Source organism: Hibiscus syriacus, unplaced genomic scaffold (assembly GCF_006381635.1).
Source record: "Hibiscus syriacus cultivar Baekdansim isolate YM2019G1 unplaced genomic scaffold, ASM638163v2 tig00111234_pilon, whole genome shotgun sequence".
NCBI classification, from domain to species: domain Eukaryota; kingdom Viridiplantae; phylum Streptophyta; class Magnoliopsida; order Malvales; family Malvaceae; genus Hibiscus; species Hibiscus syriacus.
Genome location: NW_024063028.1, coordinates 443,897 through 457,391, shown reverse-complemented (window position 1 = coordinate 457,391; position 13,495 = coordinate 443,897). Strand labels below are relative to the sequence as shown.

General features: G+C 36.0%; 1 protein-coding gene and 2 pseudogenes across 1 annotated transcript; 1 reads left to right on the top strand and 2 right to left on the bottom strand.

The window, feature by feature from the left end:
* Window positions 1-251: 251 nt before the first annotated feature.
* LOC120156676 lies at window positions 252-8,130 on the bottom strand (annotated as a pseudogene).
* A 1,358-nt stretch (window positions 8,131-9,488) lies between these two features.
* Window positions 9,489-10,155, top strand: LOC120156631 (annotated as a pseudogene).
* Window positions 10,156-10,287: 132 nt separating this feature from the next.
* On the bottom strand, window positions 10,288-13,495 carry LOC120156584 (aldehyde dehydrogenase family 2 member C4-like). The gene is made up of 9 exons (XM_039167882.1): window positions 13,334-13,495; window positions 13,054-13,196; window positions 11,806-12,189; window positions 11,633-11,722; window positions 11,381-11,554; window positions 11,153-11,290; window positions 10,922-11,059; window positions 10,780-10,841; window positions 10,288-10,706 (listed from the first exon to the last, which is right to left on the bottom strand). Exons 1-9 carry the CDS (start codon window positions 13,443-13,445, stop codon window positions 10,433-10,435), a joined length of 1,515 nt encoding a protein of 504 aa, XP_039023813.1. The 5' UTR covers window positions 13,446-13,495; the 3' UTR covers window positions 10,288-10,432.

Below are 13,495 nucleotides of genomic sequence, written 5' to 3'. Positions count from 1 at the left end.
GTCTAGCAATTTCATTGAATACGACATTAGATCAAGCATGTTACTAAGGGCGCCAACAAATATATTGGATGCATTGACAAGGCACGTTACACTCCGAATGAGAAGATGTAAGTTCGAATCTTGAATATATCATTGTTGAGAACGATAATTACGAATCCCGAACGTGAACCATAAAATAGGACATGAAGAATACCAAAAGAAAATGTTACTAAGGGCAACAAAACCTAAAGCAGCATCAATAAAGGGGAAAACAGCAGAATTACATAACAGATGAACATGTTTAGGGGGGGGGGGGAAAGAAACTCTAGGACCCTGACAAAACATGGTTTTTTGCAATGCAGTCTGGAAATAGGAAGCTTCTTTTGTGGTTAGTTGCCGTCTCCATATGAATTTTTTAGCTCACGCCATAAGCAGAATATAGTGTCGTAAGCATCCCCGTCATCGTAGAAGTCACAATTTCCAACTTCTGAAAGATTCAAAGGTCTTTAACCACTCTTCATGCAGAGATGAGAACTCTGATCTTTGTTCACTTGACCTAAAACTCTCCCCAACAGTTCTTTTCATTACTTGTGCAGCCTTCGAGGCAGCTTCAACTACATTTTTGGGGATCCCGGCCATCATTGCAACTTGCATACCATAACTCTCCGGGCATGCTCCGTTAGTAAGCCGATATAGGAAAACAAGCTCTTGCTCACCTTTAGACGTTGACTGAAAAGAGCAAGCCATGTGTTGCAATGTAACATGTGGATGAGATGCAAATTCCTTGGTCAGCGGATGGTAATGTGTTGCAAATAACAGCCGGCAATGAACCTTTTCAACGAGATGGCGGAACACCTAGACAAACATCAAAGTCATTTGAAAGGGGTACGAGCATTCAAGCTTTAGGATTAAGAACTGCAAAACAGAATATTAACACATTCTCTAAACAAAATGTTAAGATGTTTATTGCAAAGGAAATCCAGATCATTTTCAGTTCTATTTCACTAAGATGTCGTCTCTGAATCTATCAAGTGACATCATAAATGACACAGTGAAACCGTTGGTGCCTGCCTCTCACAAACACGACTCATCATGAGATGCACAAGATGTAAGAGACTAAGAGTCAATATCTAACTATATAGTCGATCTTAGAAGAAACATTAAAGAAAGAAGTATCGGACTAAAATCATGGCCATGTCTAGGCATACATTAAGATGAGTCGAGGAAATGTCATTCTAAGAGTTGCATGATGGCATATTAATTTCTGTAATGTGGGTGGAAAGGTGAATGTGATAGATTATTAGAGTTTGAAATCTAACTGCATATGCAATTGCATATCCATCAAAAGTGCTTGTTCCTCTGCCCAGCTCGTCAAGAAGAACAAGGGAATCTTGTGTAGCATTTTGAAGAACTGATGCTGTTTCCGAGCACTCAACAAGAAAAGTACCTACAAAATGAGGATGCACAATCAGATTTTGCAAAAGTTGACTATATGTATAAAAATTAGATAAGTACACAGGTTATGCAACTCTGACTTCAATTTGGAAATTTGCAACATGCGGCACATTTACATGGACTAAGCATATTCATTTGGAACAAGACAGTGTTGGACCATAAGAAAGCCAATGAAGCTAGCAAACTGTTGGTTTGTAAACTTACTCTCGCCTGTCATTATTCGATCAGTAGAACCAAGCCTTGTAAAGATTGTATCCACAAGAGAGATAACACATGTCTCAGAGGGCACAAAACTGCCCAGCTGCATATAAAAAGATTAACGTGTATCGTATATGAAACATTGCAGCAATTAACAAAAGATAATGATCACCTGAAACCCAAGGAAGCAAGTGTTTAATTACTGACAGCTCTTAGGGGCCAAGAGAACAAACCTGGGCCAGTATAACAGCCAGACAAGTGGCACGTAAAAGAGTTGACTTTCCACCCATATTCGGTCCAGTCAATAGCAAAGCACCAGTATGACAGCCATTTACACCCTCACCAAGGAAAATGTTGTTTGGGACAGGTGGTACCTCACTCTTCTCAAGGGCAAATGGGTGCCAAAGTCCTGTAATTTTAAGCACCGGTCCTCCTGTTTCTTGGTTCGAAGTCATGGTTTTTGACTGGGGCAATACAACTGGCCTTGCCATAGTCCCAGATGATAAACTTGCAGTTACTGCAAAAGATCTTAGTACATTGATGCAGTTTAAGGCATGAATAACTTGAGACCATTGAGAAGCTTTTTCAATAAATAACTCGATCAGTATAGAAAGTGTTTCGCCATCTGTATCTGTTAAATCATGATTCTGGCAGAGATCATGTCAGTTATGTACCCAAAGAGCAAAACAACTTTCTTAAAGTCGTTGCTAAAATAAAATATGATAATAGAAAGCAATCAGTTCCAACAAAATCGACATTCATACCCACATTTCAGCTATAGCACAGACTAAACTACAAGCAAAAGATGGGTCTTTCCCATCATTAAGAACCCTATTATATCTAACATCTAATTTGAATTTAGAATATAAAATAAAGATTTCTAGGACAAAATATCAATATATAATAAACCAATAGCTACACGGCCTAAGGATTGCATGCTTAGAGGCAATATCCAGGAAAGAGTTAAATCTAAATAGATATTTTCTGAAAGCTTACTACAAATAATACTTCCTCAGATTGATACAGAATAAGAAAGCAGACCTGGTAATTTGGGAAGTCACTATCTATAGCTGCTTCAAATTGAGTGAGGAATTCATCAAGCCCATTAGTACAACTTAGAATTGGAAGTTCAAAAACTTTTGATAATGGAGATTCCATATCTGTATCCTTCTGAAATAGCCTTAACAAATCCATTCCATTCCTGAGACCTTTGACAAGTGTACCAAAAGCTTTTACCTGTCTCATAATAGGAACCATGTGTCATGACGTTTAGGAAGGAAGTGTACTGACTAAAAGAGCCCAATATCTTCATTTTTTTTGCATGGAACCCATCAGTGAAATAAAATAAAAGAGCATAGGCTGTTGTTGCAGAAAAATATTTAGGAATGAATATTTTAAGTTAACAATACAATTTAAAAATATTAACAGCAAAGGAGATCCTTTCCAACTATGCAAGCATGAGTGGTATATGTAGCATTTAATTTCCAAGCTATTTAACCTGACAAAGCTAAAGGAGTACCAAAAAGGAAAATATACAGATGGAGGAGACTTGCCAGTTGTTTCAATACTTTTTTTCCTATCATGGGAAGAACGAGAGAAGCCGATGATTGGATGCTAGCCTTAACACGTCTGAATAATCTTTCCAAATCTGGAAGTTCGCGAAGATACTGAGCAATGATTAACATAATTTCTGGATGTGACATAAGTTTTTCAACACATCTAGCCTGTTATTAATGCTACCAACATCCTTTAGTGGATGGCAAATCCAGCTCCTTAAAAGGCGTTTACCAGATGAGGTCACACAGTTATCAAGATACTTATACAATGTACCTGAAAATACAATAATTTTAAGGACTTAAAACTAAAACCTGTCAGCAAGAAATATTTCCAAGGTTACAAGATTCACCACTTGCCTGAAGAACCACCATCGGCATTATTACTGAAAATCTCAAGATTTACTAGTGTCTGCCCATCAATTCTGAGGCAACCTTGGTAAACTTGGTAGGGGAAAACATCTCCACTCTGTAAAATGCCCTCCAGTTGTATAAAATAGAATAAATTAGATATCTAATGTGTATACTTACGTGGTTATATAAATGCTAGTCATCAGGCTTACCATCAATCGTGACATATGACTGACCAAACCACCTAGAGCACACACTGCAATGTCATGGTGCACTATACCATCAAAAGCATTAATATATGAATTAGGCAATCCCTTAAAGTAACCATGCGACTGAATCATATGTCTAACTTCAGAAGCATCCAGAAAATCAGTAGGGTTTCTAGGACTCAGTTGAACTGCAGTAGATCCTGCAAGATAAACAAAAATCAATATGCAGTTTGACTGACCATGATTAATGTAGTTTCTTAGCATTTTAAGCCACCTGAATCTTCAAAAATAATATAAATAAAAATGCAAAAAGAAAAGGTGATTTTTTACAATTTTCACTTACACAGGTGCATATTGTCAAGAGAGTAGGAGACTTTTTAACTGTTATAATGCACATGAACATAAATTCACCTTCATGACTTCATCGTATTGAATTACTGTTTTCTTAAGTCAACCAAAGACATACAATAAAGAATTATAAGAAAGGGTAAATTACACCACTAGTCACTCAAATATTAGTAATTACAAATGGTCACTGAATTTCAAAAAGTTACAAGCAGGCCCCTCTATCAATAAATAGAGTGATATGATTGTTTTGTTATAATTAATAAATAGAATTACAATCGATAAATAGAGTCGCCTAATTGTAACTAAAATTTAGTTTCCATTAGACACTTAACGACGGAGTGACCTGTTTGTCACAATTGATAATTAAAGTAACCTGTTTGTAATTTTTTGAGATTCAGTAACCCATTTGTGATCTTATTAATAATTGAGTGACCTAGGGTGTAATTTACCCAATAGAAAACAGAAGATGTAACAGTTGTCACTTGTCACATACAAGAATGTCATATCTGCTTTATGCAATACTCTCTTTGTGATACAAAGTACTCAAATAAAGCTAGACATACACATATAGATTGGCCATGTTCATTTTGCAGATAAAGGAGTTAATAAATGCTCACCGCTAAATAAGTATTTCTTGAGTGCTTTATGAGCTTCTCTGGACAGCCCTGAAATACTTGAACATAAACTTCTATTTAAGAGGCAAGACGTTAAGAGCATTCAAAAGAAGAAAAATTTAAAGAAACTGACAAACTTTACCTCTTCTTTCAAATATGACTTCCTTAGGGGACACCTAAATCAGACTCCAATCAGTACGTTAGAGCTTATATTTCAAACATAAAGAACCATCACAGGCAAATACAAGAACCTACCTGCATCAAGAGAGCTCCCAAAGCAGAACAAGTAGCATCATCACTGATGGAACCAACCCAAAATTTTAGCGCAGCACAATCAACAAAGGCAAACCCATATGCAGTTGAACCATTCTCTACCCCATGGTTGTCCTAAGTTAAAAAAAAAACAGTATGCAATCATTATATATTCCAATAAATATTCAAATTACAAATAGAAAAGTTATGAAATTTAAAATGAAAAATCAACTGCAATAACTTGTACCCGAGAGCTTTGAAGAGGCAAAAAAAAATGCACACTATGAAAACAACTACCAGATTAACTAACACAGAAAAGGAAGAAACATGCGTGCTTACAAAAATATTTAGACATTATGCATATACTTGACACCCTGATCATTCCACCTACCTAACCCATTAAAGAAGAAAGGAACAGGCAAAAGGAGAAAAAGAATATCAATTCAAGGTTTCAAAAAGAAGCACAAAATAACATTGAAGCTTCAAGAAAGCAGCACAAAATTTGATAATGAATATAGAGCATGAACAAGCCATATGTTCATCCAATAAATCCCATACTCCCAACTCATGTCCAAAATAAAGTGAAAATAAATAAATAAAAAGAGAGAGGATTTTAGAGCCTGAGACAGGTAAACTAGATACATTCATTCAGCAGATACTGAAAAACTAATTATTTGAATGCATAAATATGTGCATAACCAACCTCCTTTATGGCGAGTAGATGAACAGCATCAGGTCCAATGTTACCATCAACCATTGTTGATGGGGTGATCACCTCAATTAATTTTCTCTGAATGACCTGAAATAATCCAGTGTTATTAGTCAAACTATTAAGACAAGCTATTGAGCACAGCCACGGTCTCACATTAAATACACAAGCAGTTTTTTGAACTACAATATCAAGATACATAAAGGATAGCATACCAAAGAGTAAAAAAAGAATAACAATAATGATATAACAAAATAGATTTAAAGTTGCATCTCCAAACATGAAAAATGAAAAAACTTACAGAATTGCACCTCTAGCTTTTGCTTGCTCAGATGTCTCTAACTGCTCCATGCGCCCCACTTTGTATCTTCAAAAAGAACAGAAAATGTGAATTACAATCTGCTAAATTAAGGAAAGAGGCGCCATCTAGTATTCAACATTCCACTGTCTAAAAGATGACCAAGGGCATGGATCATTATTTCCTCTTTTGCGCTTTCTACCATCAAAACCTGTTCTCTTTCTCCAAATCCCAGAACAATTAAAACATATTCTTGTTTTAGAATTAGAAATTTTATTATAAAGGATTCTAATATATCATGACTATAGAAATTTTAATATAAAGAATTCTAAGACATAGTATGAAGACAACCACAAATCTCCTCAACATTCTTACCCACGAGCAACCAGCTTATGAACGGCTTCATCTATTCCACTTTCTGATATACCAACCTGAATATAGAGAAATATATCATGACTATAGCATCTACACCGCCACTGCTTTGAAAGGCCATATATATAGATAATGCTCTGATAGACCATTACAATAATGAAAATTAGATAACAAGTCACCTGGCGGCATTTGCCCACTCCGCTTACTGTCATCTTCCAATCAAGCTCCTTGTGGCCAATTTCAGCATCTATCTCATAGAGCTCATAGAATTTCCCCTTTTATAGAAAATTATATTGTTGGATTAAGTAACCATGAAAACAGAAAATAAACACAAAACTCATAACATGCTTAACTTAAACCAATTTATAGATGCAAAAAGGAAGGTCTAATAGATTATAAGACACCAAGAGGTTGAAGAATACAAATCTAAATTGTGACTAACATAAATTGGCATTTGACACCTTTTTCTGCTCCCCCCATATAAGTTATCCATGTAAAGGTTAATCTAGTATGGCTAAAATATAATCCAATGTGGCAATATCAGCTATAGTTAGTGACAGAAGGAAACTAGAATGTGGTGCAAAAATAACTGACCACTTTAAAGAAGAGGACAACATCCATATATTGACATTTGACAATCCAATATTGTTTTTGAGATGCTGACATTGTCTTGAGAACATCAGGAGGTATATAAAGAGTCTTCTTGTCATAAAGGGGATCACAAGGCCTTCTTCCATTAGCATCTTTGATGCAAGAAGGATCAAGCCATCCAAATTTGCTAGTAACATCAATAACATTCCAATGATTATTGTTCCGGACAGTAGATTCCTGGAGAAGCTTTACTCTTTTACCGGAGTCTAATAAAGAACTATCTTTTTTATCCCCACCATTAGCATCCTTGATGCAAGAAGGATCAAACCAACCAAATTTTCTACCAACATCAGTATCATTCCTATGATTCTTGTTCACGAAAATAGATTCCTGGAGAAGCTTTACTCTTTTACCCGAATCTAATAAAGAACTATCCTTCTTATCCCCAAACTTTGGGAAATAATCTTGAATTCGCTTCAAACGAGAAACACCAGGTTTTGTAGCAGGTGTTTCTGGCCTGAGATCATCATCATCCTCAACATTTATAACATTGGCCTTTTCTGTTGGCTGAGAGTTTAACCCCACTTTAAGCAATTCTTCTACATTCGAAGAATCGACACCTGCATGGTTCCTGCAAATTAAAAACAAATTATTGACAGGCTATACTTTGATGCTTGATAGTTAGAAATTCGAATTTAATTTTATGAAGTGAATAATATTATATACGAATTCCAGTTTATGTTATCCTTACACATTTTTCAGAAATATTAAAGATTGCGTCATTTTTTCCTAAAATCAAAGGGAAGTTCCATATGTGGCTTATTATTAAACCCTAAGGGTACGTCCAAAAGTTATTGTTTTAATAAAAACGATTTAATTTATACGCTCAAACTTACCTCTGACTTCCTTTTCCTTTCTCTTCAACCTTCACAAACTTGTGCATGATACTAGAAAACAGAGAATAAGAGCCACTGGCACCGACATTCGTTGCGAAGTTCTCCGGAAACACTTTGCGAGTTTCCTTCTCCGGTGAAGTATCAGTGCCAGTGACTTCTGCAGACGAGCCACAAACGACGCCGTTCTGGTTCTGTTTTGAAGGAAACTGAGAAGCTCCTCGACATTTTAGCTCTCCGACGGTGACGTTCTGGCCCGCCGGCGAAGGCTTCTGCAAGGACGAGAATATCTATTTTTGGCGCTGCATTTTCAGATCGAAAGACAGAGTGAGAAGGCACTGTGGTAGCGGTGAAAAGTTTTTGGCGCCAACTTTTGCCCCTCGGGCACTCCAAAATGACATTTTAGAGTGGTTTTGGAAGAAGATATATGGAACGTCAGATTTTCTCGAAAATGATCTGAAGCGTCCGATCCATTTTCATTTTTCACCCTGACAACAGCACTAGACTTTCTCCACGTTTAACAAATAAAAGGTTACCACGCCACCACGTCGATCAGATACTTTTTTCCTTATGTCAAATTTTTATACAATAATGCGTTTTTATTGGATTTAATCTGTATACTATATAATTTAATCACTTTTGATTTTTTTACTTTAATAAACTGCATAAAAGATTTTCTAACTATAAACTCTATTCAAAATTAATCCTTAAAATTTAAGATATATTATATTAATATTTAAACTATAATTCTTTTCTAAATTATTTTATAAATTTTAAATTTATATTAATCATGAAATTATCAATATCATTTCATTTTGGTTCTTTAAAATATATCAATTTTTCAAAAAAAAATACTCACGTTTTTAGTTCTCCATATCTTCAAAAACAAATAAAATTAACAGAACATTAACAGAATAATCAAAATAGATTGATATTAATAATTTCATAATTAGTATACAATTGAATCCTTATACTAAATTGTAGGATCTTATATTTATTGATAACTTTGATAAAGTAGTAGATAACTATTGAGAAATTTAAAATTTAAAACTAATATATTTTTTTATTATAAAATGATTTTATAAAAATAATTTCAAGCTAATATCGATTTTATATTACAATGTAAATTTTAGTTTATTTTTCTATATGATTATTAATTTATCCTAAAAGGATACTTACAATATTTATCATGCATACAAAGATAACGATCTTAATAATTAAAAAATTATTATTATCTTTTAAAATTTTATATTTTATTACTACATGTTCAATAATATAAACTTAAAATTTTTAAAACATATATTATTTAATATTTGACCCAATTTTTTCTTAAAAAAAAAGTATATTCCATCTTTTTATTTAAAGAAAACCTTCTATAAAGAACGGGAGATGACTATCTAATTCAGTTGGTAGAACACAAGGTTATTAATTTTGAGGTCGTGGGATCGAGTCTCACGGAAGATATTTCATAATTTGGAAGTCTTCTACGGAAACTGCTCTTAATCTGATGTTGGGAGCAATCTACTATCTTACCTCCCCTTACCTCATTACATATGGGAACAAAGAATAACCATTTTTTTTCTTCTATAAAGAACGGATAACAGATTGCCGTGTCATTATATTCATACATAAATTAGTAAAGAACCTTCCAGAGCCAGAACCACTATATAAACTCCGATTTATAATTTTTCTGCCCACAGTAACCATTAACCTCAATTGGCGAAGAAGTTTTCAATCAAATCATCATCCTCAACAATGCCTAGCAGATTCGGTGGAGCCGTGAGTTAGGACTGGGAGTACGTTGTGCTCCACAAGTCGAAGCCCAAGTCCAAGGATCTCCGCGGTCCAAAGGCCGTGAATCTAGCTCTCCGGTCGGGTGCAGCAATCCAGACGGTGAAGAAATTCGACGCTGGATCCAACAAGAAAGCCGCGGGGCCGGTGATTTACGCCAGGAAGCTCGACGAAGCGGAGGAACCGGCGGCGTTGGACCGGGTGTCGACGGATGTGAGGCAAGCAATATAGAAGGCACGGTTGGAGAAGAAGATGAGCCAGGCGGAGTTGGCTAAACAGATAAACGAGCAGATCAAGGTGGTTCAGTAGTACGAAAACGGGAAGGCGGTGCCGAACCAGGCCGTGTTGGCCAAGATGGAAAGGGTTCTCGGGGTTAAATTACGAGGCAAGAAATGATTCCGAACAACAACGTAGTTTTGAGCATAAATGTGTGTGCTGTCGTCTGGATCCTCATCAAATGATCCAATTGTACTGAATTATTGTCAAGAAATCGCTCGGTTTTCGTTACTCTTGCCAAAAAAGTTCAGCTTTGATTTGGTTTTTTTGAAGGTCAAACTATATACTACAAAATTGGATATCGCGAAATTATGTTTTCTTGATTTACAGACTTAAATTATGTTTTTATAACAAATACGAACCGTTAAAAAACAATAAATAATTAGCAGATATTTTAATTGAAGAAAAGAAATTAAGATTGTACCATGAGAGCAGCTAGGTTTCACTAATCCAAACAATTATTGTTGGCTGATTTCCTAAATTATTATAACAAAATAAGCATTATTTATACTAGTAAAATCCCATCAGGGGTATTACGAGGATCTAGTACCAGGGAGAATCGACAACGGGAGTTACAACAGATTTTGTTTGAAGATACTGATTAAGAGCATCCAAACCATAATCCCTTCCGAATCCACTCATCTTGTATCCACCATAAGGGCAATCTACATCAAATGCAGTGTAACAATTGATCCAGATGACACCGGCACGGATCGACCTCGACACGGTATTGGCGACGTTCAGGTTCTTCGTTATAATCCCAGCTGCCAAGCCATAAGTTGTGTCGTTTGCTCTCTTGATTACTTCTTCCATTGTTCTGAAGAGAAAAAAAAACACTCCTAATTACATGTACTTGGTTCATTATAGTTTGAAGTTATAACACTGCTTACCTGAACTTCATCAACGACATCACTGGTCCAAAGATTTCTTCTCTTGCTATGGTCATGTCGTCCTGTTACAACAAGTCATCGTTGGTTTAGAAATCTACACCAAAGCTCCAACAACGACATCATTGTTTCAAGATCATCTTACCTTAACATTGGCAAATATCGTCGGTTCGATGTAGTATCCCTTCTGGCCGACACGGTTGCCCCCGGTTAACAACGTAGCTCCTTCTCTCTTTCCAAGCTCAATGTAAGATAAAATCTTCTCGAATTGCTTCTTATCAGTCTAAGACATCATATGGAAAAACATTGCATTGATCATAAAATTCCAGGGTTCAAAAGTAAAGGGAACTGCAAAAAGAATACAACTTAAACTTACTTGGGGTCCTTGATGAACTTTAGGGTCAAAAGGGTCGCCAACAACCGTTGCTTTTGCCTTCTCTATCAGTTTCTTTTCAATTTTTTCATAAATACCTTCTTGAACAAAAACACGGGAACTTGCCACACAAATTTCTCCCTGCGAAACATATCGAATTACGACGGTCTTAGTATATTCGAAATTGCAATGCAGAAGCCGGATTGAGGTTCGATTGTAGAAGTCACTTACTTTGTTGAAAAACAAGGCTCTGAAAGCAATTTCTGCAGCCTGGTCAATATCAGCATCATCGAATATCAACAAAGGTGATTTGCCTCCCAATTCAAGTGACACCGGCTTCAGATTACTTGCGGCAGCTGCCGTCATTATCTTCCGTCCGACTTCCGTAGACCCAGTAAAAGTCACCTGGAAAACCAAGCGAGGTAAGTTAATGCCTATCGTTGATGCAAACTTCGTACCAAAAATGTCAAATCAAAATCTCACTTTATCAATATCCATATGAGAGCTAATGGCAGCTCCAGTAGTATGTCCATGTCCATTCACAACATTGAGCACTCCATCAGGGACACCAGCCTATTTTCAACACAACCAAAATCAAAAAGCCAAGCCATAAAGGCTACATTAAAAGGTAAAAAACCAATTTCAACATTAATTACCAGCTTGGCGAGGTGAGCGTAATAAAGGGCCGAAAGAGGAGTCTGCTCGGCAGGCTTGAGGACGATGGTGCAGCCGGCTGCTAATGCTGGAGCAGTCTTCATGAAGAACATGACAGTAGGGAAATTCCAAGGGATTATGCTCCCTACAACGCCAATAGGTTCCCTGAGAGTGTAGCCATGAAGTCCCTTGGACAATTTTAATACTGTTCCGTGAATTTTATCGGCTGCACCGGCATAATAACGCAATGCCTTTGAAGCTTCAGCGACGTCGATCACCTTGCAAAGAGCAAATACCTTGCCTCCATTAACAGCATCTAATGCAGCTAATTCGTCTGCATTTTTTTCGATCAAGTCTGCGAACTTCAGCATGATCAATCCTCGCTCCTATAATATCAAAGTTGAAAGGATGAATAAAAAAGAACGTACTAACAAAGTAGCAAATTGAAAACTCCTATATATATTTTTGATGCAGAGTTACTATTCTGATACGTACAAATACAATTTTATATGTATATATAATATTTAATTCACTTCTAATGAAATAACTTAATATAATGTTTCAAGAAAATTTAATACAATATTAGTCAATGGCATAAAGACATAAAATGTATCGAAAATAAATATTATCGACGACGGAATTTTTTTATTCCGCAACCAAAAATAAGTGAACACGTGTTCATTTATTTTTCCTGTAAAATATTTAAATATAAAAATTAATTTAAAAATATATTAATGTTATATATTGAATTATCCCGAAATATTTGGATAAATTATTTTGATTTGAGTTGACTTGAGATCAATTAAATCAGAGGCGTGTAGGGAGTAAGTAGACAGTAGACTCTCTCAATTAAACCGAACAATTAATGGGATAATTACGTACGTCATTCTCAATTATTCGAGAATGTGCAATTTTGTCCTTTCGTGACACGTGAAACCTGGAAATAACCAACGCCACCCTGGAAATTTGTCCACTATCCGGCGGTTAACAAAACGTTAACCGATACGTTTAATGCAGTTCAGGAAATGATAATAGTAATAGAATCAATCAGATTCGATTAATAATAAATTAAATCAGTCAATAATATTAAAATAAATAAACACATGTTTCTGATCCAACAAAAGTCAAATCAAATTCAAGTGCTAAAGAGTATAATCTTTGATTAGAGTTCATGATTCGAATTATATGAACAAATTGATAACAAAACTGGATGTGATTATTCGAATATCCAGAAAAATAGTAAAACTTACCGAGCCGGACATGCGAGGCCAAGGGCCGTGGTCGAAGGCTTGACGCGCCGCCTTAACAGCCAAATCAATATCCTCTGCATCGCCGAGGGAAACTTTTGTTATCACCTCTCCTGTTCTCGGATCAATCGTGTCCAACGTTTTCCCTGGTAAAAGTCAATGGCAATATAATCGCTCATATTTCTAATTCAAACACAAAATCATAAAAGCCTCCAAAACGAAGAAATCGAGAAACACCGAAGGCGAGCGGATCCGTTCGTGTTTTGACGGAAAAGAAAGATACCTGAAACAGAATCGACGAAGTCTCCATTGATGAAGAGCTTCGTGAATTTTATCGGCGGAATCTTGAAGGAAGATTCAGTGTGGTTGGAATTTCCGTTGCTATGATTCGCCATCTCTGAGCTCTCTCTCTCTCTCTCTCTCTCTCTCTCTCTCTCTCTCTCTC

Excerpts from the sequence above, each read along its gene's own strand:
- LOC120156584 (XM_039167882.1), bottom strand. The coding sequence starts at position 13,445 with ATGGCGAATCATAGCAACGGAAATTCCAACCACACTGAATCTTCCTTC. Across the intron at positions 11,060-11,152 it reads AAGTTCATCAAGGACCCCAA|ACTGATAAGAAGCAATTCGA; the intron begins GTAAGTTTAAGT and ends ATGATGTCTTAG. Across the intron at positions 10,842-10,921 it reads CGATATTTGCCAATGTTAAG|GACGACATGACCATAGCAAG; the intron begins GTAAGATGATCT and ends TTGTTGTAACAG.